The sequence below is a fragment of the Thamnophis sirtalis genome, unplaced genomic scaffold (assembly GCF_051295495.1).
Source record: "Thamnophis sirtalis isolate CommonGarterSnake01/CBP01778 unplaced genomic scaffold, rThaSir2_p1.2 scaffold_17, whole genome shotgun sequence".
NCBI lineage: Eukaryota > Metazoa > Chordata > Lepidosauria > Squamata > Natricidae > Thamnophis > Thamnophis sirtalis.
Genome location: NW_028261397.1, coordinates 2860485 through 2884367, shown reverse-complemented (window position 1 = coordinate 2884367; position 23883 = coordinate 2860485). Strand labels below are relative to the sequence as shown.

The window sequence follows — 23883 nt, the reverse complement described above, 5'->3', positions numbered from 1 at the left end:
AAAGAAATAAAGAAATTAATGACATTCTACATTGACCTTAGCTTCTTCTTACTGAACTAACTTTTAACAGTTTAAATCATTTCTGATCTTAAGCATAAGCTAACTGGAATTTCTTGGTCCCGTATTTATTTTGTATATAGTCAATCCATTTTTTCCAGTCTCGTTTATATCTCTCATTTGAGTGATCTTTAAGATATGCCGATATTTTAGCCATCTCGGCTAAGTTTGTGACTTTCAATGTCCATTCTTGGATTGTAGGCAAGTCTTCCTTCTTCCAGTATTGCGCCACCAACAGTCTTGCTGCCGTTATTAGGTGCAGAACCAAGTTGGTCTCTACCACTGTAAAGTCAGTACATATACCTAGTAAAAATAACTGAGGAATAAACTTTATCCTTCTTTTAAAAATATTTTGCATAAAAAAATATGGAACGCTTCACGAATTTGCGTGTCATCCTTGCTCAGGGGCCATGCTAATCTTCTCTGTATCGTTCCAATTTTAGTATATGTGCTGCCGAAGCAAGCACAAGAGAGTGGAAATCTTGATGTGTCAAACATTCGGAATACACTGAATATGGCCATTTTGAGCTTCCCTGAAACCCTGCCTCGTGGCTCTCGTTTTTGCAAAAAAAAATGGGGCACGCAGAGGGATTGTGATAACTGCAGAGTGCTCCTGGGGGCTGGGGAGGGCAAAAACGACCGTATTTTTCGGACCATAAGACGCACCGGGGTATAAGACGCACCAAGATTTCGAAGAGGTAAGGAAGAAAATAAACAGTCCCCAGGAGCGCTCTGCAGGCTTCAGCAGGGCTGGGGAAAGGCCAAAAAATGAGTGGAAAACGTGCCGTTTTTTGCAAATACGGAGGCATTTTTGCCTTCCCCCAGCCCTGTTGAAGCCGGCAGAGTGCTCTTGGGGGGTCGGGGAGGACAAAAACTTATTTTTTTTTTTAAATATAATTTTTATTAAACATTATTATCTTTAAAAAAACAGGAAGAAAAATACAGCGACATAAATGCAACGACATAAGCAAGACAAATCATACATAACAATATAAAGTAAAACATACAGATACAAATGCCGTTTTAAACATACAACCCCCCCTCCCCTCCCCCCCCCACGGTGACAGTCATTCACAGCCCAGTTTTTTCTTTCTTTCCTCATTGTTAGGTCTCTAAGCCTTATTTTTTGTCTACTTACCTCTTCGAAATCTTGGTTTAAAAATTAAAAAAATCCAAAAAATCCCCCTTTTTCCCCCCTACTTACCTCTTCGAAATCTTGGTGCGTCTTATACAAAGGTGCGTCTTATAGGCCCATTTTTCCACAAAAATGGGATGCGGGGGTGGGGCTTCGGGAGGCTAAAAAATGGCTGCATTTGGTGTATAAGACGCACCAAGATTTCCACGCTCTTTTAGGCGGGCGGGAGGGGGGAGAAGGTGCTCCGAAAAATACGGTATTTTTTTCTTCTTCTTTTCCTCTTTGAAACCTTGGTGCATCTTCGACTCCGTTGCGTCTTATAGTCCGAAAAATACGGTATATTAATCTTCTCTGAAGTTCCTTCCTCCCCATCTCTACTGGCGAATCCAATTATTGTCAGGCAGTTTGGGCCATTGGGTTTAACGACTGTGTTTTAAGAGACGTTCCCTCTAAAGGAGAATATTTTTTAGCTCAGGGTTGAAATGAAGGCTCCTGAGTGCCCCTCTGAACTTGGTAGTTTTCTTGCAGGCGTTTTGTGACCTAACTAGGTAACATCATCAGTGCTAGAGGGGAGTGGGGTTGGCAGAGAAGAGGAGGAGGAAGAAAACTGTGGAGTACTGGGTGCTCTCTGAACTTGGTAGTTTTCTTGCAGGCGTTTCGTGACCTAACTAGGGAACATCATCAGTGCTAGAAGGGAGGAGGAGGAGGAAGATTGTGGGGTCCTTGATGATCTCTGAGCTGGGTGGTTTTCTTGCAGACATTTCATGACCCAACTAGGGAACATCATCAGTGGTAGAGGGGAAAAGGCTTTGTAGAAAGGAGGAGGAAGAGGAGGAGGAGGAAGATTGTGGGGTCCTTGATGATCTCTGAGCTGGGTGGTTTTCTTGCAGACATTTCATGACCCAACTAGGGAACATCATCAGTGGTAGAGGGGAGTGGGGCTTGCAGACTGGAGGAGAAGAAGAAAAGGAGGAGGAGGATTGTGGGGTCCTTGGTGCTCTCTGAGCTGGGTGGTTTTCTTGCAGACGTTTCATGACCCAACTAGGGAACATCATCAGTGCTGAAGGGAGGGGGGTTTGCAGAGAGGAGGAGGAAGAGGAGGAGGAGGAGGAGAGGAAGAAGAGGAGGAGGAGGAGGAGGAGGAAAGGGGAGGAAGATTGTGGGGTCCTTGGTGCTCTCTGAGCTGGGTGGTTTTCTTGCAGACATTTCATGACCCAACTAGGGAACATCATCAGTGCTAGAGGGGAGTGGGGTTTGCAGACTGGAGGAGAAGAAGAAAAGGAGGAGGAGGAGGAGGATTGTGAGGTTGTTGATGCTCTGTGAGCTTGATAGGTTGTTTTCCAGACGTTTCATTACCAACCTATAGCAGATTTTGTGTTATTATTTTTTCCCCTTCTACAACACCTTACAGTCATTACATCAACATTGTTATGTCATCCTACCTGTACATGTATATAATATTTCGTTTCTATATTTACACACTTTATACACAGTTCTATATATATTTATATATATTGTTTTTGGGTTTAATTAATTTTATTCCTCTTTTGCAGCCATTTGTACCAATTGTTCCAAATTTCATAATATTCCGACTCTTCTTTATCTTTTAATTTCAGTGTTAATTTGTCCATCTCTGCACAATCCAAAGTTTTTTTTAATCACTAATTCATCCGAGGGGGGTATTATTTTGTTTCCAGCATTGGGCAAATGCTATCCTACCTGTAGTTAGCAGATGTGTTAATATGTACTTAATTTTCTTTGTATATTTCCCTTTGATTATTCCCAGGAGAAAGATTTCGGGTTTGTATTTTATCTCTTCTCCTGTAATTTCTTGCACCCATTTCCAAATTTTTGTCCAATATTTTTGTCTTTCCGGGCAGGTCCACCATATGTGATAAAAAGTCCCTTGTACTTTTTTACACTTCCAGCAGGTCGGCTTCATGTTTGGGTACATTTTAGCCAATCTTGTTGGTGTCATTACCAACCTGGGTAACATCATCAGTGACAGAAGTGAGATAGCGGGAAAAGGGAGGAGGAAGAGAACTGGGAGTCCTTGGTGCTCTCTGACGTTTCATGACCCAGCTAGGTTACATCATCAGTACTTGTTTCCTCTTTAGAGAGTAATTTCACTTCTTCTTTATGCAGAATGTTTCTGAGGGTATTTTTCTTCTTCCTCCAGGATCTTTGCAATGGACTCCAAGCCTTCCCTGTTAAATCCCACCGGACCCCTGATGGTATCATCCGCAATTAAACAAGGAGCGATGGATTTGCAGCAGCTTCAGCATCGAGCAGCCATCATACCACCAATGGTAAGTGCTGAAGAGATGCATCCCCCCCTTTCTTCTAAGCCTAGAAAAAGATATAGAGCAGAGGTGTTACCTCACCATCCTTTAAGAAGGGTCAGCTTCCACTCCCAGAATCCCCCAGCCAGCCTGCTTTAAGAGGGGAGGACTTCCACTCCCAGAATCCTCCAAACATAATGCTTTAAGAAGGGTGGGCTTCCACTCCCAGAATCCCCCAGCCAGCCTGCTTTAAGAGGGGAGGACTTCCACTCCCAGAATCCTCCAAACATAATGCTTTAAGAGAGGTGGACTTCCACGCCCAGAATCTCCCAGCCAGCATGCTTTAAGAGGGGAGGACTTCCACTCCCAGAATCCCACAGCCTGCATGCTTTAAGAGGGATGGACTTCCACTCCCAGAATCCCCCAGCCAGCATGCTTTAAGAGGGGTGGACTTCCACTCCCAGAATCCCCCAACCAGCTGCTTTAACATGGGAGGACTTCCACTCCCAGAATCCCCCATCCTACAGGCTTTAAGAGGGGAGAACTTCAATTCCCAGAAACCCCCAGCCAGAATGCTTTAAGAGGTGTGGGCTTCCACTCCCAGAATCCCCCAGTCAGCCTGCTTTTAGAAGGATGGACTTCCACTCCCAGAATCCCCCAGCCAGAATGCTTTAAGAGGGAAGGACTTCCACTCCCAGAATCCCCCAGCCAGGATGCTTTAAGAGGGAAGGACTTCCACTCCCAGAATCCCCCAGTCAGCATGTCTGATTTTCCCTGATGATACACCGCTAGTCCTTCACTTAACAACTATTCATTTAACAACCATTCAGATTTGCAACCGCATCGAACAAAGTGAGATAGGACTGGTCCTCACTCTTACAACTGCTGCAAAATCTCCAGGGTCACGTGATCAAAATTTGGGTGCTTGGCGACCGGTTCACATTTATGACGGTTCCAGCATCCCGCGGTCACGTGGTCACCACTGGTTAGCTTCTGAGAAGCAAACTCAAATGAAGGAAGCCAGACTCGCTTAACAGCCACATGATTCCCTTAACAGCGGAAGCGTTTTGCTTTGCAACCGTACCTGAGAAGGTCGCGATTCACTTAACAACTAACTGCCTTGCTTAAAAAAAATGGAGATTCTTGACCCAGATTGTGGTTGTAAGTCGAGGACCACCTCTCCTTAAGTCAGTGTTTCTCAACCTTGGCGACTTTCAGTCCCTTGGACTTCAACTCCCAGAATCCCCCAGCCAGCATAGCTGGCTGGGGGAATTCTGGGAGTTGAAGTCCACAGGACTGAAAGTCACCAGGGTTGAGAAACACTGCCTTAAGGATTGATGGATTATATTTGTCCCCTGTCATACCCCAGGAACGGCTGCCCATGATCCCCGGCTTCCCGACCAGCGGCTACACTCTCCTCCATCAGCACATCAAGGCCATGCACAAATCCAGTGTGCTGGAGGAGCAGCAGCGGCAGAGACAAGAACAGATGGAAGTGGATTTCCGGAGATCTTCTAGTCCCTGCGGCTCTTCAAAGAGTCCGAACATCGAGTGGGATGGTAGGTGAAGTGGTGCGCCCCCCTCCCCCTCTACTCATGGGCATTGTGGGGAAGCTGTTATGTGCTGCTCCTGGATGAGTGTGTGAGTCAGGGGGGCGGCCTCTGCCATCTCTCGCTGTGTGAGCCATAAAATCAAAGCATGGGAGCATGTTGAAATATGGCTGAGGCTCTGTTTCTCAGCCTTGGGAAATTGGAAATGGGTGGGCTTCCACTCCCAGAATCCCCCAGCCAGGGTGCTTTAAGAGTGGAGGACTTCCACTCCCAGAATCCCCCAGCCTGCATGCTTTAAGAGGGGAGGACTTCCACATCCAAGGCCTTTCAACTCCGACGGTCCTTGGATGAAACCGATTATCTGGATTCCTTTCAGTCCTGTTTCAGTCCTGGTTACAGCACGGAAACTGCTTTGGTCGCGCTGATCGATGATCTCTGGCGAGCCAGGGATAGGGGTCACTCCTCAATCCTTGTGCTTCTTGACCTCTCAGCGACCTTCAATACCATCGACCATGGTATCCTTCTGCGACGGTTGCGGGAGGTGGGAGTGGGAGGCACCGTTCTCCGGTGGTTCTCCTCCTACCTCTCGGACAGGTCGCAGTTGGTGTTGGTTGGAGGGCAGAGATCGACCCCTAGGCCCTCAATTACGGGGTGCCGCAGGGTTCGGCCCTGTCCCCATTCCTATTTAACATCTACATGAAGCCGCTGGGTGAGATCATACGCCAGCACGGGATTAAATATCATCAGTATGCAGACGATACACAACTGTATCTGTCCGCCCTGTGCCAACTCAGCGAAGCAGTAGAAGTGATGTGCCAGTGCCTGGAGGCTGTCAGGGTCTGGATGGGAACGAACAAGCTTGCACTCAATCCGGATAAGACCGAGTGGCTATTGATGCTCCCTCCCAAAGATGGTCCAGCTATTCCATCTCTCAGCCTGGGGGGAAATTATACGCCCCTCAGAGAGGGCTCGCAATTTGGGAGTCTCCTGGATCCGCAGCTGACTCTAGAGCATCATCTGTCGGCTGTGACCAGGGGGGCCTTTGCCCAGGTTCGCCTGGTGCACCAATTGCGACCCTATCTGGACTGGGAGGCCCTTCGGATAGTCACTCACGCCCTTGTCACCTCAAGACTGGACTACTGTAACGCGCTCTACATGGGGCTGCTCTTGAAGAGTGTTCGAAGACTTCAGCTAGTCCAGAATGCAGCCGCGCGAGCGATTATGGGTGCACCTAGGTTCACCCATGTCACACCTATCCTCCGCGAGCTGCACTGGGTGCCCATTGGTCTCCGGACACACTTCAAGGTGCTAGTCGTTACTTTTAAAGCCCTACATGGTATCGGACCTGGTTACCTGAGAGACCGCCTCCTGCCGATCACCTCCCAGAGACCTATTAGATCCCACAGACTAGGCCTCCTCCGGATTCCATCTGCCGGCCAATGTCGGCTGGCGACCCCCCAAGGGAGGGCCTTCTCTGTGGCTGCTCCGGCCCTCTGGAACGATCTCCCCGTTGAGATCCGGACCCTTACTACCCTCCCGGCCTTCCGCAAAGCAATTAAGACCTGGCTGTTCCGGCAGGCCTGGGGCTGTTGAATTATCCAGCCCCATCCGATGTTATGTCTGTTGCGGAATGTTAATTGTTGTTTTTATTTTTGTACCCCCCCCCCTCACTTCTTATTGTTAGCCGCCCTGAGTCTTCCGGGAGTACGGTGGCATACAAGCCAAATAAACTGAACTGAACTGAACACTCCCAGAATCCCCCAACCAGTCTGCTTTAAGAGGGGAGGACTTCCACTCCCAGAATTCCCCAGCCGGCATGCTTTAAGAGGGGAGGACTTCCACTCCCAGAATTCCCCAGCCGGCATGCTTTAAGAGGGGAGGACTTCCACTCCCAGAATTCCCCAGCCAGAATGCTTTAAGAGGGGAGGACTTCCACTCCCAGAATTCCCCAGCCAGCATGCTTTAAGTGGGTGGGCTTCTGTTCCCAGAATCCCCCACCCTGCCAGTCCCACACGTTTCTCTCCCAGGCTGCCTTCCACAGCTGCCTCTTGCCCGGGCTTCGGGTCAAAATCCTGAAGCGAGATGGAGAAGGGTTCTGAGGTGTCGATTTGCAGCCTTGCCAGCTGTTTGACTCCAACAACAGACTCTACGTTTCCCAGGGGAGCCTGAGAAAGCGGGCAGGCCGAGGGCACGTGCCAGCTAAATCCCGCCAGCGTTGTGCCAAGGCCAAAACCAGTGAGGCGCAGCGAGGAACGCAGTTGTTCTAAAAATACCAACTCGGCTTGCTGCCTGCCAGCAGGGCCCTTAAACCATGTTTGGAATCGGGCATCGAAGCAGCCGCACTGGTATTCTGCTCCTCCATCGTAAATCGAAGGTAGCATCGATGGTTCTAATCGTGCCCATTTTTAGCTGCCCGTTGGTCCTCGACTTACATCTGGTTTATTCAGTGATTGTTCAAAAGTGACCAGTGCTGTGAAAAGTGACTTAGTAGCGTTTTTTCACACTTAACGACCGTCGTAGCATCCTGAGGGAGGAGGGACGTGATCAAAATTGAGATTCAGGGGTACCTCGGTACTTGTCGTTCATTCGTTTCGGATGACGCGACGAATATTAAAACCGGCAGGTACCGAGAAAACAGCCGGAAAAAAGAGGGAATCACGAACAGCATTCTGCTTCGAAATGCGTCGGGCGCCGAATTTGTTGCATTTCGAAGCAGTCACGTCCCGAGGTATTTGGCAGCTGGCATGTACACATAGTTCTCGACTTACGACCACAAAGGAAACCACAATTTATGTTGTTCAGCTAGACATTCACTAAGTGAGTTTGGTCCCATTTTGCGACCCATCTTGCCAAGTGAATCATCGCCATTGATAACTTAGTAACATGGTCATTATGTGAATCTGGCTTCCCCATCAATTTCGCTGCTTAGAAGGCCGCAAAAGGGGATCTTAGGACACAGCGACGGTCATAAGTGCGAGTCAGTTGCCGAGAGTCTTAATCTTTTCATTATGTTACCATGGGGATGTGAACAAAGGTCGTAAGTGTGAAAAATGGTCATTGGCCGCTTTTTCCGGTGCCGTTGTAACTTTGAACGGTCACTAAATGAACTGTTGCAAGTTGAGGACTACCTGTATTTATGAAATTGGTCGTAAAATGGGCTGGAACTCGCTTAACAACTGTCTCGCTTAGCAACAGAAGTGTTGGGCTCAAATGTGGTCGTAAGACAAGGACGACTTGTGGAGTTTTCTTTTTTTTTTTTTGTTTCCTATGTACATTTTTAAATAGCTCGTTTAGTTTGGTTGTATTGTTTTATCTTTTTTTTTAAATCCCTTTTTTGGAGTTTGTACTTTAAGGACATGAATTAAATCCTCCTCTTCCTTTAACGACCCCGTAATCCCCTGTGGGGTGGAGCTGGAACAGCTGAATGGAGCTGAGTGTTTTACTGGCCGGATGCCGTCCTGTTGCCAGAGCGGAGTTTTGTTTCAGCTGATATATTCTCATTACGCCCAGAGAGAGAAATATCTGCCTCTACCTAGGATCGAAGTCCCAACCTTCAGATTGTGAAATGAGAGCTTCACAATCTAGGCCTGTAGACCACTGCACCACTCAGCATTTAGGCTTATATCATCATCCTCATCTTTTAACGACCCCGTAATCCCCTGCGGGGTAGAGTCTGAGCAGCTGAATGGAGCTGAGTGTTTTACTGGCCGGATGCCGTCCTGTTGCCAGAGCGGAGTTTTGTTTCAGCTGATAAATTCTCATTGCGCCCAGAGAGAGAAATATCTGCCTCTACCTAGGATGGAACTCACAGCCTCTGGATTATGAGGCGAGGGCTCCACCTCTAAACCACCACACCACTCCTAAGGACGTGAATTAAATAAAAATAAAAATGGCGGCCTGGAAAGATACTCTTTCTCGCTGAATAACGGAAGCTCTTCCTTTCCTCTTGCCAGCAAAGACAGTCGCCTACATGCCTTACGCCGAAGTCAAGCGCGCTATGGATCAGGAAGCCCAGATGCAAAACGCAGCGGCCCGATCAGGCTCCCCTTACCGCCTCTCTCCCCGGGACATGAACAAGGCTTCGCCCCAGCCGGACATGAATGCCACCCGTTACAGTGTCCCGCCAGGTAAAATTCTCATGCCCCTTTGCTCCCCTCGGCTGCTTTTGGGGGACGAGGAGTGGGAGTGGCCAGGGAGTCACAATTTGGGGCCCTTGGTGCTTTCTGAGCTTGGCGGGTTCCTTGCAGACGTCTCATGACCCAGCTAGGTAGTGTCATCAGGGATAGAAGGGTTTGCGGGGAGGGGAAGGAGGATGGTGGGGTCCCCGTTGCTCTCTAAGCTGGGTTTCATTTTGTTGCAGATGTTTCATTAACCAATAGGTAACATTGTTCAAGCTAGGAGGGAGCGGGGTTGAGGATTGGAGTAGATAGAGAAAGGAGGAAGAGGAGGAGGAAGAAGAAAAAGAAATAGAAGAGGAGGAGGAGGAAGAAGAAATAGGAAGAAATGGAGGAGGAGGAGGAGGAGGAAGAAGAAGAAGAGGAGGAGGAGGACGATGAAATAGAAATAGAAATAATAGAAATAGAAGAAGAGGAGGAGGAGGAGGAAGAAAAAGAAGAAATAGAAATAGAAAGAAATAGAAGATGAGGAGGAGGAGGAAGAAATAGAAATAATAGAAATAGAAGAAGAGGAGGAGGAGGAGGAGGAAGAGGAAGAAGAAGAAGAAATAGAAATAGAAAGAAATAGAAGATGAGGAGGAGGAGGAAGAAATAGAAATAGAAATAATAGAAATAGAAGAAGAGGAGGAAGAGGAAGAAGAAGAAGAAATAGAAATAGAAAGAAATAGAAGATGAGGAGGAGGAGGAAGAAATAGAAATAATAGAAATAGAAGAGGAGGAGGAAGAAGAAGAAATAGAAAGAAATAGAGGAGGAGGAGGAGAAGGAAGAAGAAATAGATGAGGAGGAAGAAGAAGAAATAGAAATAATAGAAATAGAAGAGGAGGAGGAGGAGGAAGAAGAAATGGAGGAGGAGGAAGAGGAAGAAGAAAAAGAAATAGAAAGAAATAGAGGAGGAGGAGGAAGAAGAAATAGAAATAATAGAAGAGGAAGAAGAAGAAGAAATAGAAATAGAAAGAAATAGAGGAGGAGGAGGAGAAGGAAGAAGAAGAAGAAAAGAAGAAGAAGAAGAAGAAGAAGAAATAGAAATAATAGAAATAGAAGAGGAGGAAAAGAAGAGGAAGAAGGAAAAGAAATGGAAATAGAAATAATAGAAATAGAAGAGGAGGAGTAGATGAAGAAGTAATATAAATAGAAATAATAGAAATAAAAGAAGAGGAAGAAGAAGAAGAAATAGAAATAGAAATAGAAGAGGAGGAAGAAGAAGAAGAAATAGAAATATTAGAAATAGAAGAGAAGGAGGAGGAGGAAGAAGAAATAGAAATAGAAGAGGCGGGGGATAACTGTGGAGTCCTTGGTGCTCTCTAAGCTTGTTTGTGGTCATGCAGATGTTTTATTATCCAGCTACATCATCAGAGGAAGAAAGGAGGGGTTTGTGGAGAGGAGAAGAGGAGAAGAAATAGGAGGAAGATGAGGAGGGGGACTGTGGGCTCCTTGGTGCCCTCTGAGCTTGGATGTTTTCTAGCAGACGTTTCATGACCCAACTGGGTTACATCGTCAGTGCTAGAAGGGAGTGGGGTTTGGTCTCTGTTTTTATACAAGTGGCTTGACATATCGGCATTGATTGGAGCGTCATTTTCTTCGTGGTTGTTCCTTGATCAGGCTGTTGTTTGCTCTAGCCACTGCATAATCAATAGGGAGCAACCCCACCCCTTCCTTCCTGGCACTGATGATGTTCCCTAGTTGGGTCACGAAACATCTGCAAGAAAACCACCCATCTCAGAGAGCACCAAGGACCCCCGCACTTCAACCCTGAACTCCAGATACTCTCTTTAATATTCTCTAATTCACCCGAGGTCTGTTTTCCTTTCTCCCCAGTCCTGCAGCCAGCTCCCCACCAAGTCATCATGAACCTCCCGGAAGGGGTGCGGCCCCCGCCCACCCGGCCCACCCGGCCGCCCCCACCCCTGATCCCCTCCTCCAAGACGGTGGTCCCTTCGGAGAAGCCCTCCTTCATCATGGGAGGCTCCATTTCGCAAGTAAGCAGAAAGGAGAAAAGAAAAAAATATATTTGCTTTGGTCGGTTTTCTCCGGTCCCCGAAGCTCAAGGTTGGGTGGAAGTCCTCGACTTACGACCATGCTGCCGTTGGAAGGAAGGGACTTCTGGCTATTGCAGCACCCCTGCAGACTAAGGAGAGAAATGTCACTGCTTGACAGCCGGCCCACACTTACGACCACAGGGATGCTTTAACGCCCCCTGCCCCCTCCCCCACGAACTCTCTCCCGCCCTCAGGTCGTCCTCGACTTACGACCAAAATTTCTGTTGCCAAGTGAGATATCTGTGAAGTGAGTTTTGTCTCGTTTTACAACATTTTCCGCAGTTATTAAGAGACAGATAGAGGGGGGAAATAGAGAAAGAGTAAGACAGAGAGAAAGAGAAAGAAGAGGGGAGAGAAAGAAAGGGAGATAGATAGATAGATAGATAGATAGATAGATGGATGGATGGATGGATGGATGGATGGATGGATGGATGGATGGATGGATGGATGGATGGATGGATGGATGGATGGGAGAGAAAGAAAGGGAGATGATAGATAGATAGATAGATAGATAGATAGATAGATAGATAGATAGATAGATAGATAGATAGATAGATAGATAGATAGATAGATAGATGGATGATAGGTAGATAGATGGAAGATAGATAGATAGATAGATAGATAGATAGAGATAGATAGATAGATAGATAGATAGATAGATAGATAGATGATAGATAGATAGATAGATAGAGATATATAGATATATAGATATATAAATATATATAGAGACAGACAGACAGACAATAGAGGTAGAAAGAGAAGGAGAGACAGAGAGAAAGAAACAGACAGGTAGAGAGAGAGGGGGGGAAAATAGAGAAAGAGAAAGACAGAGACAAAGAGAGAGAAAGAGAAGAAGGGAGAGAAAGAGAAGAAGGGAGAGAAAGAAGAAGGAGAAAGAAAGAGACAGAGAGAAAGAAGAAGGAAGAGAGAGAGAGAGAGATGTAGAGAAATAGATGATGGGGTAGATAGAAAAAATCAAGAAACAGATTGGAGGGGAGAGAAAGAGAATCTATACAGGTAGTCCTCAACTTGATGATTGAATTGACCCCAAAATTTCTGTTACTAAATGAGACCTTTGTTAAATGAGTTTTGCTCCATTTTATATCCTTTTCTTCCACAGTTCTTAAGTGAACCATGCCGTTGTTCAATCAGTCATATTTGGTCGTTGAATGATTCCGGCTCCCCCCTTTGACTTGGCCTGTCAGACGCTCGCAAAAGGGAATCCCATGACCCTGGGGGGACACCATGACCGTCATAACTATGAGTTAGCCACCAAGCGGCCGAAATTTTGTCCACAGGGCTACTGCAACCACGGTCTCAGCATTCCAGATAGCATCCAAAAGTTAAATCAGAGTCCGAGGCAAAGGATTCCTCAAAGTCCCAATTTAATTAAGAGAGCCACGTTGGCACATCTGGGAACAGCCGAATCTGAAAGCTTCCCGGTTTTCCCCACCCAGTTGAAAGTTCAAGATCTTGCCATCCCCACACCCACAAATCCATCCCATGGTCCAATCTCCCACTGCCACGCTGGCAGCTTCCACCCATCCAGTTCCGGTCAGGTGCAGAGGTGCAGAGACAAAGGATGACCTTGGTTTTCGAGAAAGAATGTTGTTATGGCTACCTATCATCTAACTCCTTACATTTCCGCCCTCCCATTTTCCCACAATAGAAAAATGCGTAGTAGAATAATAGTAAGTGTGGCAGGCCAAAGATCCACAAGAAAAGATGGCTGCCATCCTGACACCCGGTCCTAAGTGTGGAAAACAGTCATCGGTCCCCTTTTTCTTCAGCGCTGGTCCCTAAACGAATGGTCATAAGCCGAGGACCACCTGCGTGCCCCTTGGGCACCCTGATCTGGGTGTGTGCCATTCCTTGCTCACCTGACCAAGCCTGCCACCCTGGCCCTTTGCGAGGCAGCTGCTGGACGCACAATTTATTCCTCCCAAGGTCACACCCAACAACGTCCTTGCGCAGATTAAGCTGCCTTGTGAAAGGGCCAGGCCCACCTTGTCCAAGGTAGCGGGACCAAGGAGGTTAGCTGGGGCGGCAGAGGGCAGAGCCGACCGTGGCTGGGGCATCCAGGGACACTAGCTTTGCGTTAAGCTGCTGCGCTGGGGCAGCTGAGGCTTCAGCGTGTCTAAGGTTGGTGCAGCCCCACAACGAAGGCACACCAAGAAGCCCCCGAGCCCTTGCAGGTGGTGAGGCCTGCTGGTGGTCGCCTGGCAGAGCCAAAAGGGGACAGATGGGGGGTGGGGAGATGAGTGGTGAGGGCAATTGAAGAACAGGCTGGCTTTTATTTTATCAAGGCCGGGGGCTGGGAGGCTCCTTAATCCATGGCCGTGGGTATTTGGGGAGGACCAGTAATGAGGAGGGCCACGGAAGCCTCCCCAATGCCTTTCCACGGATTTAAGCATCCCTTTGCCTCTTTCAATTTTATACACTGTTTTGTTTTTTGTTTTGCTTTTAACGTTTTAATGTACGTCGCTTTTTGAGAGAGATGGGAGGTTCTTAAATTGGATGGATGGATGGATGGATGGGTGGATAGATGTAGATATAGATAGGTAGGTTAGCTTAGGTAGGATGGATGGATGGATGGATGGATGGATGGATGGATGGATAGATACAGTAGGTTAGGTAGGTAGGTAGGTAGGTAGGTAGGTAGGTAGGTAGGTAGGTAGGTAGGTAGGTAGATAGATAGATAGATAGATAGATAGATAGATAGATAGATAGATAGATAGATAGATAGATAGATAGATAACAGATATAGATAGATAGATGGTAGATAGATAGATAACGTAGATAACAGATTGATATAGATAGATGATAGATAGATAGAATATAGATGATAGATAACATAGATAACATAGATAACATAGATATATATATATATATAGATGATAGATAGATAGAATAGATAGATGATAGATAGATAGATATAGAGATATAGAGATAGGTAGGTAGGTTAGCTTAAGTAGGATAGATGGATGGATGGATGGATGGATAGATACAGAAGGTAGGTAGGTAGGTAGGTAGGTAGGTAGGTAGGTAGGTAGGTAGGTAGGTAGGTAGGTAGATAGATAGATAGATAGATAGATAGATAGATAGATAGATAGATAACGTAGATAACATAGATAGATGTAGATAGATGATAGTGTAGATAGATGATAGATAGATGATAGATAGATAGATAGATAGATAGATGATAGATGATAGACAGATGATTGATGATAGATAATTGATAGATGATAAATATGATTGATTGATTGATAGATGAAAGATTGATGATTAATTGATATATTGATTGATAGATGATAGATAGACAGACAGACATAAACCTAGATGAATAGATAGAGAGGGAGAAAGACATGAGAGATAGGAGAATTCAGATTGCTCTTCCTATAGATAGTCTGTATCAAAACGGGTGTCTCCAGGACAAGCTGTATTTCATGCAGCAGCCTCCCCCCACAACCTCCACCCCCCCCCCACTCCAGCAGTTCACACGCCCACCCGTAGAAACCAAGCGCGCCACACCTGCGCTGTCTCCAGGCTCATCAGAGACCCGTTCCGTATTCAGCCCCACCTGCGGGATTTCTCCGTCGCCCTACCACCAGGCCTGGCAGGTGCATTCATCCCAGCTGCAGCCTGTCCCCAGCACGTAATTATACCTCGCCTCTCAAACTGTGCTTTTTTCCTCCCCCTCGTAGGGAACACCGGGCACTTACCTGTCCCACAGTCAGAGCTCTTACGGCCAGGAACCAGCCAAGCCACCTGGAGGCTCCATTTCGCTCGGCCTGCCAAGGCAGCAGGATTCCAAGTCAGGTAAATAACTGAGGAGGCCAGGACGGGCGCGGCCTTGGCTTCCACGCAGGTGTGCAGAAAAGCAGGGGCTGGTGGGCTCCTTGGCCTTCAAAAGACCAGTTGGGTGTGAGTGATGGTCTTAAGATGGAAAGGTAGCAATAGCCCTTAGACCTATATACTGCTTCGCAATGCTTTTACAGCCCTCTCTGAGCGGTTTACAGAGTCCGCCTCTTGCCCCCAACAATCTGGGTCCTCCTTTTACCCACCGAGGAAGGATAGAAGGCTGAGACAACCTTGAGCCAGCCAGGATCGAACTCCTGGCAGTGGGCAGGGTTAGCAATAGCACTTACTTATATACCACTTCATGGTGCTTTCCAGCCCTCTCTAAACGGTTTACAGAGTCAGCCTCTCTTGCTCCCAACAATCCGGGTCCTCATTTTACCCACCTTGGAAGGATGGAAGGATGAGTCGACCTTGAGCAGGTCAAGATCGAACTACCTGGTTGCGGGCAGAGTTTAGCCTGCAATGCTGCCTTCTAACCCCTGCGCCACCATGGGAAGGAAGGAAACAGAGGGAAAGGAAGAAAGGAAGGAGAAAAGAGAAGAGACAGAAGGAAGGAGGGAGGGAAAGACGGAAAGGAAGGAAGGAGAAAAGGAAGAGAGGGAGGGAGGGAGAAACAGCAATAGCACTTAGACTTATATACCACTTCATAGTGCTTTTTCAGCCCTCTCTAAGCGGTTTACAGAGTCAGCCTCTTGGCCCCAACAATCTGGGTCCTCATTTTACGGGCCTCAGAAGGTCGGGAAAACTGAATCAACCGAGAACCAATCAGGATTGAACCCCTGGCTGCGGGCTGAGTCAGCCTGTAATACAGCATTCCAATCACTGTGCCATCATTGCAAGGAAAGGAAGGAAGGAAGGTGAAAAAGGAGGAAGAGAAAGAAGGAAAGGAAGGAAGGGGAAAAAGGAGGGAGAGAAAGAAGGAAAGGAAGGAAGGAAGGGGAAGAGGGAGGGAGAGAAAGAAGGAAAGGAAGGAAGGAAGGAAGGAAGGGGAAGAGGGAGGGAGAGAAAGAAGGAAAGGAAGGAAGGAAGGGGAAGAGGGAGGGAGAGAAAGAAGGAAAGGAAGGAAGGTGAAAAAGGAGGAAGAGAAAGAAGGAAAGGAAGGAAGGAAGGGGAAGAGGGAGAGAAAGAAGGAAAGGAAGGAAGGAAGGTGAAAAAGGAGGAAGAGAAAGAAGGAAAGGAAGAAAGGAAGGGGAAAAAGGAGGGAGAGAAAGAAGGAAAGGAAGGAAGGAAGGGGAAGAGGGAGGGAGAGAAAGAAGGAAAGGAAGGAAGGAAGGGGAAGAGGGAGGGAGAGAAAGAGAGGGACGGAAGCAATAGCACTTACACTTCTATATTGTCCTATAAGGCTATACGTACTTTCTGAGTGGTTTACAAAGTCAGCCTTTTGCACCTAACAATCTGGGTCCTCATTTTACCGACCTCAGAAGGACGGATGTCTGAGTCAAACTCGAGCCGGTCAGGATTGAACTCTTGGCTGTGGGCATAGTCAGCCTGCAATACTTCATCCTAACCGCTGCGCCATCATGGCAAGGAAGAAAGTGAGGGAAGAAGAGAAAGAAGGAAAGGAAGGAGAAAAGGGAGGGAGAGAAAGAAGGAAAAGAAGGAAGGAATGAAGTAAGTAAGTAACAGCAATAGAACTTAGACATAAACCATTTCACCGGGCTTTTACAGCCCTCTCCAAGCAGTTTACAGAGTCAGCCTCTTGCCCCCCAACAATCCGGGTCCTCATTTTACTGACTTCGGAAGGATGGAAGGCTGAATCAACCCTGAGCCGGTCAGGATCGAACTTCCTGGCTGTGGGCAGAGTTTAGCCTGCAATGCTGCCTTCTAACCGGGGGTGAAATGCTACCGGTTCGCATCGTTTCGCACAAACCAGTAGGGACTGTTAGGTAAGCTCCCCGTTGGGAGAGCGAGTACGTTCAGAGAAGCGTCGTGAGAGTTGTGTTGGAGAACACACAAACCAGCATACAGAGGCACTGCAGTTTAAATAGGCTTTTACCTTCGTGGAAATAGAGGTATCAGAGTCCATCAAACAGTCCAAGTCATACACGGATAAGACAGTCAGTCATCAACGTCTTTCAGTTAAGGGATAATCCAAATAACATAGTCCAGTATCATATAAACAGTCTGGTACTCAAAGTTTGCTAGCAGTTGCAAAACTTAAAATAGCTCACGGCACTTTCTAACAGCCAGCTTCCAAAACACTCAGATCAGATCAGCCCAGCATCTAACAAACAGAGAGAACTAACAGTCATTCTGGCTCCCTCTTATGGCCAATTGAGGAAACAGCAACCAATCACATTTTACAGTATGATTTAAAGAAACAGGTACAGCATTGCTACATGTTTTATATATTGCCAACCCAACCGTTAGATTATATTCCTAACATTCTCCCTTTCGGGTAGGACAATATATAAATCTTACAATCTTAATCCGTATTCCTCGCAACAACGTTTATGTTTCATAGCACCTTGGGCTTTGGTAAAATGATCTGCGATGTTATCTTCAGACATACAATACTTCTAGTGAAACTAATTTACTATTCACACTTTGCTTTGCATTCAGATATCTTATATCAGGGTGTTTTGACCTAGTTTTTACAGCAAGATTGGATGCCATCTGAATTGCTGCTTGATTGTCTTCATAAACAACAATAGGCTCTCGTATGTCAATTCCCATATCCATTAGGAGTTGTTTGTAACATTATATTCCTAACCGGGACGATTGTCGTAGTTTAAAAGAAAAAAAAAAAGCTTCCAAGGATCGCGCGGATCAGCTTTGAGTCCCGCGATCGTCGGAAGTTTCCCACCCACCCACCACTTTTTAAAGCATTTTTTTCCTGCCTCTTTGCTCGAACCGACAGGAAAAAAATGCTTTAAAAGTGGGGGGGTGGGGGGAAGGTTCCATGACAGTCAGCTGTGCCTTGCGAACATGGGAATATTTTTTCCACTTTTTAAAGAATTTGTCCGAACCAACAGGAAAAAAAAGTGCTTTAATTTTTTTTAAAGATTTTTATTAACAAACATATAAAACACACACACACACAAATTAGATGTACACCACATTTATACAATACAATACGAACAGGAGCTTCCTGTTCTTTCTAATAGCAATTATCAATCGATACCGCTCACCTTATATTATTTCCCCTTCTATTGTATTTCATTTAGATTTCACCATTCTTAACCCTCTTATTTTACTCATAACTATTATTTTTTGAGTTTTGTTATATTCCTTCATTGATTTTTGTTTCTTTCCTCCATCCACCTATACCATTTATCCCATATCTGGTAGAATTCTGATTCTTCCTTTCCCTGGATTTCTTTACTATATAACCTTTCTTATTATTTCATCTTCGCTTGGGATTAATTTGTTTTTCCATTTCTGGGCAAAGGCAATCCTTGCCGCTGTAAGTATATGTAGTATTAAATACTGGATTTCTTTTTTGCATTTCACCGACATAATTCCTAATTTAAAAAAACTTCAGGTTTCCATTCTATTTTAACCCCTATTATTGCCTCCAGCCAATTTTTGATCTTTTTCCCAAAAATTTTTTTGCCTCCTCACAAGTCCACCATAAATGATAATATGTTCCGTGTATTGATATGAGCCGAGGTGGCGCAGTGGTTAGAGTGCTGTATTGCAGCCACTTCAGCTGACTGTTATCTGCAGTTCGGCGGTTCAAATCTCACTGGCTCAGGGTTGACTCAGCCTTCCATCCTTCCGAGGTAGGTAAAATGAGGACCCAGACTGTGGGGGCGATATGCTGACTCTGTAAACCGCTTAGAGAGGGCTGAAAGCCCTATGAAGCGGTATATAAGTCTAACTGCTATAAGTCTAACTGCTATTGATTCGCATTTCCAGCATTTTGGGGAGGCATTTGTTGAAATTTTAGCTAACGTTGATGATGCCAGGTGCCATCTGTAAAACATTTTGTACTGGTTTTCCTTGTATAGTGTCATTTTTAAAAAATGCTTTAAAAAAATGAAGGAAAAAAAATGCTTTAAAAAGTGGGGGGGGGGAAATGGTTCCGTGAGAGTCAGCTGTGCCTTGCAATCGTGGGAACCTTTCCCCCCCCCCACTTTTTAAAGATTTTTTTTTTGCTACCTGTATGCTCGAACTGGTAGTTAAAAAATCCTTTAAAAAGTGGGGGGAAGAAAGGTTCCCACGATCGCACAGCACAAATGAACCTTTCCCCTCTTTTCCCTCTTAAAGCACTTTTTTTACTACCAGTTCGGGCGAATCAGTAGTAAAAAAATTATTTTAAAATTTTTAAAAAGTTGGCCACGCCCACCCAGTTACATGACCAACACCAACACCAAGCCATGCCCACCAAGCCATGCCCAGCGAACCGGTGGCAAAAACATTTCCATTTCACCACTGCTTCTAACCCCTGGGGCCATCACAGTTCTTTAGTGGCCTTCTGGGCAGGCCTGGGTCCCAGGATTGGGGTTAATGTTTAAGAAATAGCAACAGCAGTAGCAGTTCGACTTCTATACCGCTTCATAGGGCTTTCAGCCCTCTCTAAGCGGTTTACAGAGTCAGCATATCGCCCCCAACAACAATCCGGGTCCTCATTTTACCCACCTCGGAAGGATGGAAGGCTGAGTCAACCCTGAGCCGGTGAGATTCGAACAGCCGAACTGAAGAACTGCAGTCAGCTGAAGTAGCCTGCAGTGCTGCGTTTAACCACTGTGCCACCTCGGCTTCATTAGGACCCTTAGCCAAGATCCCACTGAAATTAGGACCCTTAGCCAAGATCCCACTGAAATTAGGACCCTTAGCCAAGATCCAACTGAAATTAGGACCCTTAGCCAAGATCCAACTGAAATTAGGACCCTTAGCCAAGATCCAACTGAAATTAGGACCCTTAGCCAAGATCCAACTGAAATTAGGACCCTTAGCCAAGATCCAACTGAAATTAGGACCCTTAGCCAAGATCCAACTGAAATTAGGACCCTTAGCCAAGATCCAACTGAAATTAGGACCCTTAGCCAAGATCCAACTGAAATTAGGACCCTTAGCCAAGATCCAACTGAAATTAGGACCCTTAGCCAAGATCCAACTGAAATTAGGACCCTTAGCCAAGATCCAACTGAAATTAGGACCCTTAGCCAAGATCCAACTGAAATTAGGACCCTTAGCCAAGATCCAACTGACATAGGCTTGGATACTCTGTGGCTGTGTGGGATGAAAATGCTTGGAGTGGGTGGTGTGTATCTTAAAAGATCTCCTTGCTTTCTTTGAAGCTTCCCTGCCTTACATCAAGCAAGAGGAATTTTCACCCCGGAGCCAAAATTCGCAACAGCCCGAAGGCTTGTTAGTCAGGGCTCAGCACGAGGGAGTCGTTCGAGGTAAGCCCAGCTTGAACTGAGGAAGAAACCGTCTGTTCTTGAGATGCTCTTGAGTACGTCCTGTTCTGCAGGGTCCGTGGTGCTCCGTTAGTCGTAGAGCCTTTATTGCCATTGTGCAAAATAAATACAACGAAATGGAGGGTTGAGCCGGATTGTTTTCTTGTGGACGTCTCCTTGCCCGACTAGGTAACGTCATCAGGGCTGGAAGGAAGTGGGGTTTGCTCTCTGTTTATGCACAATGGCTGGCTCTATCAGTGTTGGTGGGGGATGTGTTAAATTGGGACTACCTGTAGCTCAGAAGTGTCAAATACTTAATATTATATGTGATAACGGCAGCAAGAATCATATACGCACAGAACTGCTAAAAACAAAAATGCACCAACAGAAGAAAATGTGATTTAAAAAAACTAATAGAATGCACTAAAATGGAGAGACTCACAAAAGAAGTAAAAGACAAAGAAGAATCTGAGTATTATTTTATTATTTTAAAGCGGTATTATTTTAATACCACTGTATAAAGCCTTGGTAAGGCCACACTTGGAATATTTGCATCCAGTTCTGGTCGCCACGATGTAGAAAAGATGCAGAGACTCTAGAAAGAGTGCAGAGAAGAGCAACAAAGAGGATGAGGGGACTGGAGGCTAAAATATATGAAGAACGGTTGCAGGAACTGGGGATGTCTAGTTTAATGGAAAGAAGGACCAAGGGAGACATGATAGCAGTCTTCCAATATCTCAGGGGTTGCCACAAAGAAGAGGCAGTCAAACTATTCTCCAAGGCACCTGTGGGCAGGACAAGAAGCAATGGGTGGAAACTAATCAAGGAGAGAAGCAACTGAGAACTGAGGAGAAATTTCCTGACAGTTAGAACAATTAATCAGTGGAACAGAAGTTGCCTCCAGAAGTTGTGAATGCCCCAACACTGGAAGTCTTCAAGAAGATGCTGGATAGCCATTTGTCTGAAACGGTATAAGGTTTCCTGCCTAGGCAGGGGGTTGGACTAGAAGACCTCCAAGGTCCCTTCCAACTCTGCTATTGTATTGCATTGTATTGTGTTTAATATAGAATTTATGGTACAAATGGCTAGAGAAAAGATGCAAAAAATAAGAAAGCAATAAAGCCGTGGGAAAAGGATTAAGAAATTAGAAAAAAAAACAAAAACGCAGAATTAACAAAAGGGGGGAAATGTCAGAAAAGTTTTATATAAAATAGTACAGAATGATAAATATAAGAGAAATATATGCACATAGAAGGATATAAGATGTATTGTATATAGATATAGACATGTAAAGGTATATATGTACGGATAAAAGAAGTATAATGGATGTTTGGTGATGTAGAAATGTTGCAAAGATGATTTTTATGTTTAAAAATATTGATATATATAAAAAGAAGTTATGGCTGCTGTAAAAACAAAGTGTCAAACACAAAGGCCAGGGGCCGAATTCGGCTCACAATGTGGTCGGATCTGACCCCCGGGGCCATTCTGGAAAACATAAGGGGCCAGCCAGCGTGGCTTCAATCCAGTCTAAGTGCGAAGACATGCCAGCAGTTTGGGAAGTGGCATCAAGCTGGCCACGCCCACCCAGTCAGCCACGCCGAATGAATGGCCTCAAGTTGGCCATGCCTGCCCAGTCGGGCACAGCCCCCTCCCCCCCCCCCGAGGTCAACCCCAGCCCTGAATGAAATTGAGTTTACCCCTGCTGTAGCTGGCTTCGATGTTCCAAATAGCATCCAGAATTAAATCAGAGTCCGAGGCAAAGGATTCCTCAAAGTCCCAATTGATGAAGAGAGCTACGTTGGCACATCTGGGGAAACCCTGAATCTGAAAGTTTCCCGGTTTTCCCCACCCAGTTGAAAGTTCAAGATCCTGCCCCCACACCCACAAGCCCATCCCATGGTCCCATCTCCCACTGCCACGTTGGCAGCTTCCATCCATTCAGTTCCAGTCAGGTGCAGAGGTGCAGAGACAAAGGATGACCCTGGCTTTCTAGAAAGAATGTTGTTATGGCTACCTAGCATCTAACTCCATACAATCCCCACCTCCCATTTTCCCACAATAGAAAACGCATAGTAGAAGAATAGAAAGTGTGGCAGGACAGAGATCCAAGAGGAATATGCAGGCCTGACAGCTGGTTTCATCACATCTGCAGGTCCATCCTCACCATTGTTCCCTTCTTCCACTTCTCTGCAGGTACAAACACCATCCAGGAAGGGAGCATCACTCGGGGGACCCCCACCTGCAAGGTTTCCATGGAAGCGATGCCTGCTTTGCGTGGCTCCATCACTCAGGTATTCCCACCTTGCTTCACCTGGCTTCCCCACTGGCTTTGTGGGACGACCCGGAGCGTGGCACGAAAGCAACACAGCCAGAGAACAGGTCTAACTGCCTCTATTGCTCCAACTGTGCCCCCAAACGTCCCCACATTTACTACAAGCCCTGGAGCAAAGCACCTTTTCTACAATAGCAAAGTTGGAAGGGACCTTGGAGGTCTTCTAGTCCAACCCCCTGCCTAGGCAGGAAACCCTACACCCCTTCAGACAAATGGTTGTCCAACATCTTCTTACAGACTTCCAGTGTTGGGGCATTCACAACTTCTGGAGGCAACTTCTGTTCCACTGGTTAATTGTTCTCACTGTCAGGAAATTCCTCCTCAGTTCTAAGTTGCTTCTCTCCTTGATTAGTTTCCACCCATTGCTTCTTGTTCTGCCCTCAGGTGCCTTGGAGAATAGTTTGACTCCCTCTTCTTTGGGGCAACCCCTGAGATATTGGAAGACTCCCATCATGCCTCCCCTGGTCCTTCTTTTCATTAAACTAGACATACCCAGTTCCTGCAACCGTTCTTCGTATGTTTTAGCCTCCAGTCCCCTCATCCTCTTTCTTGCTCTTCTCTGCCCTCTTTCCAGAGTCTCCGCATCTTTTCTACATTGTGGCGACCAAAACTGAATGCAGGATTCCAGCAGCCTCTGGCTGCGAGTAGTCCATTAAGCCAGGTTTAGCCAGGCGTCAGCAAGTTCACACAAGGCTTCGCAGATTCAACATTTGTTCCAGAGAAATGCTCCTCCCACTGGCACCTCCTTACAGCTCAGTCCCCAGGTGTGCCTTGTGAAAGGGGGGGGGGAGTACATGATAGCAGCGTTCCAATATCTCAGGGGTTGCCACAAAGAAGAGGGAGTCAAAATATTCTCCAAGGCACCTGAGGGCAGAACAAGAAGCAATGGGTGGAAACTAATCAAGGAGAGAAGCAACTTAGAAATGAGGAGGAATTTCCTGACAGTTAGAACAATGAATCAGTGGAACAGAAGTTGCCTCCAGATGTTGTGAATGCCCCAACACTGGAAGTCTTTAAGAAAAAGATTGGACAACCATTTGTCTGAAGTGGTATAGGGTTTCCTGCCTAAGCAGGGGGTCGGACTAGAAGACTTCCAAGGTCCC

At 46.2% G+C, this 23883-nt stretch overlaps 1 protein-coding gene and 1 non-coding gene across 2 annotated transcripts in view; one reads left to right on the top strand and one right to left on the bottom strand.

Moving 5' to 3' along the window:
• NCOR1 (nuclear receptor corepressor 1) overlaps positions 1–23883 on the top strand; it is a 190892-nt gene that overhangs the window by 127131 nt on the left and 39878 nt on the right. The window contains 7 exon segments of the mRNA XM_087702874.1: positions 3372–3501; positions 4844–5033; positions 8978–9151; positions 11016–11176; positions 14941–15055; positions 20344–20448; positions 22642–22739. Coding sequence (XP_087559000.1) covers positions 3372–3501; positions 4844–5033; positions 8978–9151; positions 11016–11176; positions 14941–15055; positions 20344–20448; positions 22642–22739 — 973 coding nt within the window.
• Positions 418–524, bottom strand: LOC148042380 (U6 spliceosomal RNA). The gene has a single exon (XR_015695204.1). It is a non-coding gene; the product is annotated as a U6 spliceosomal RNA (small nuclear RNA).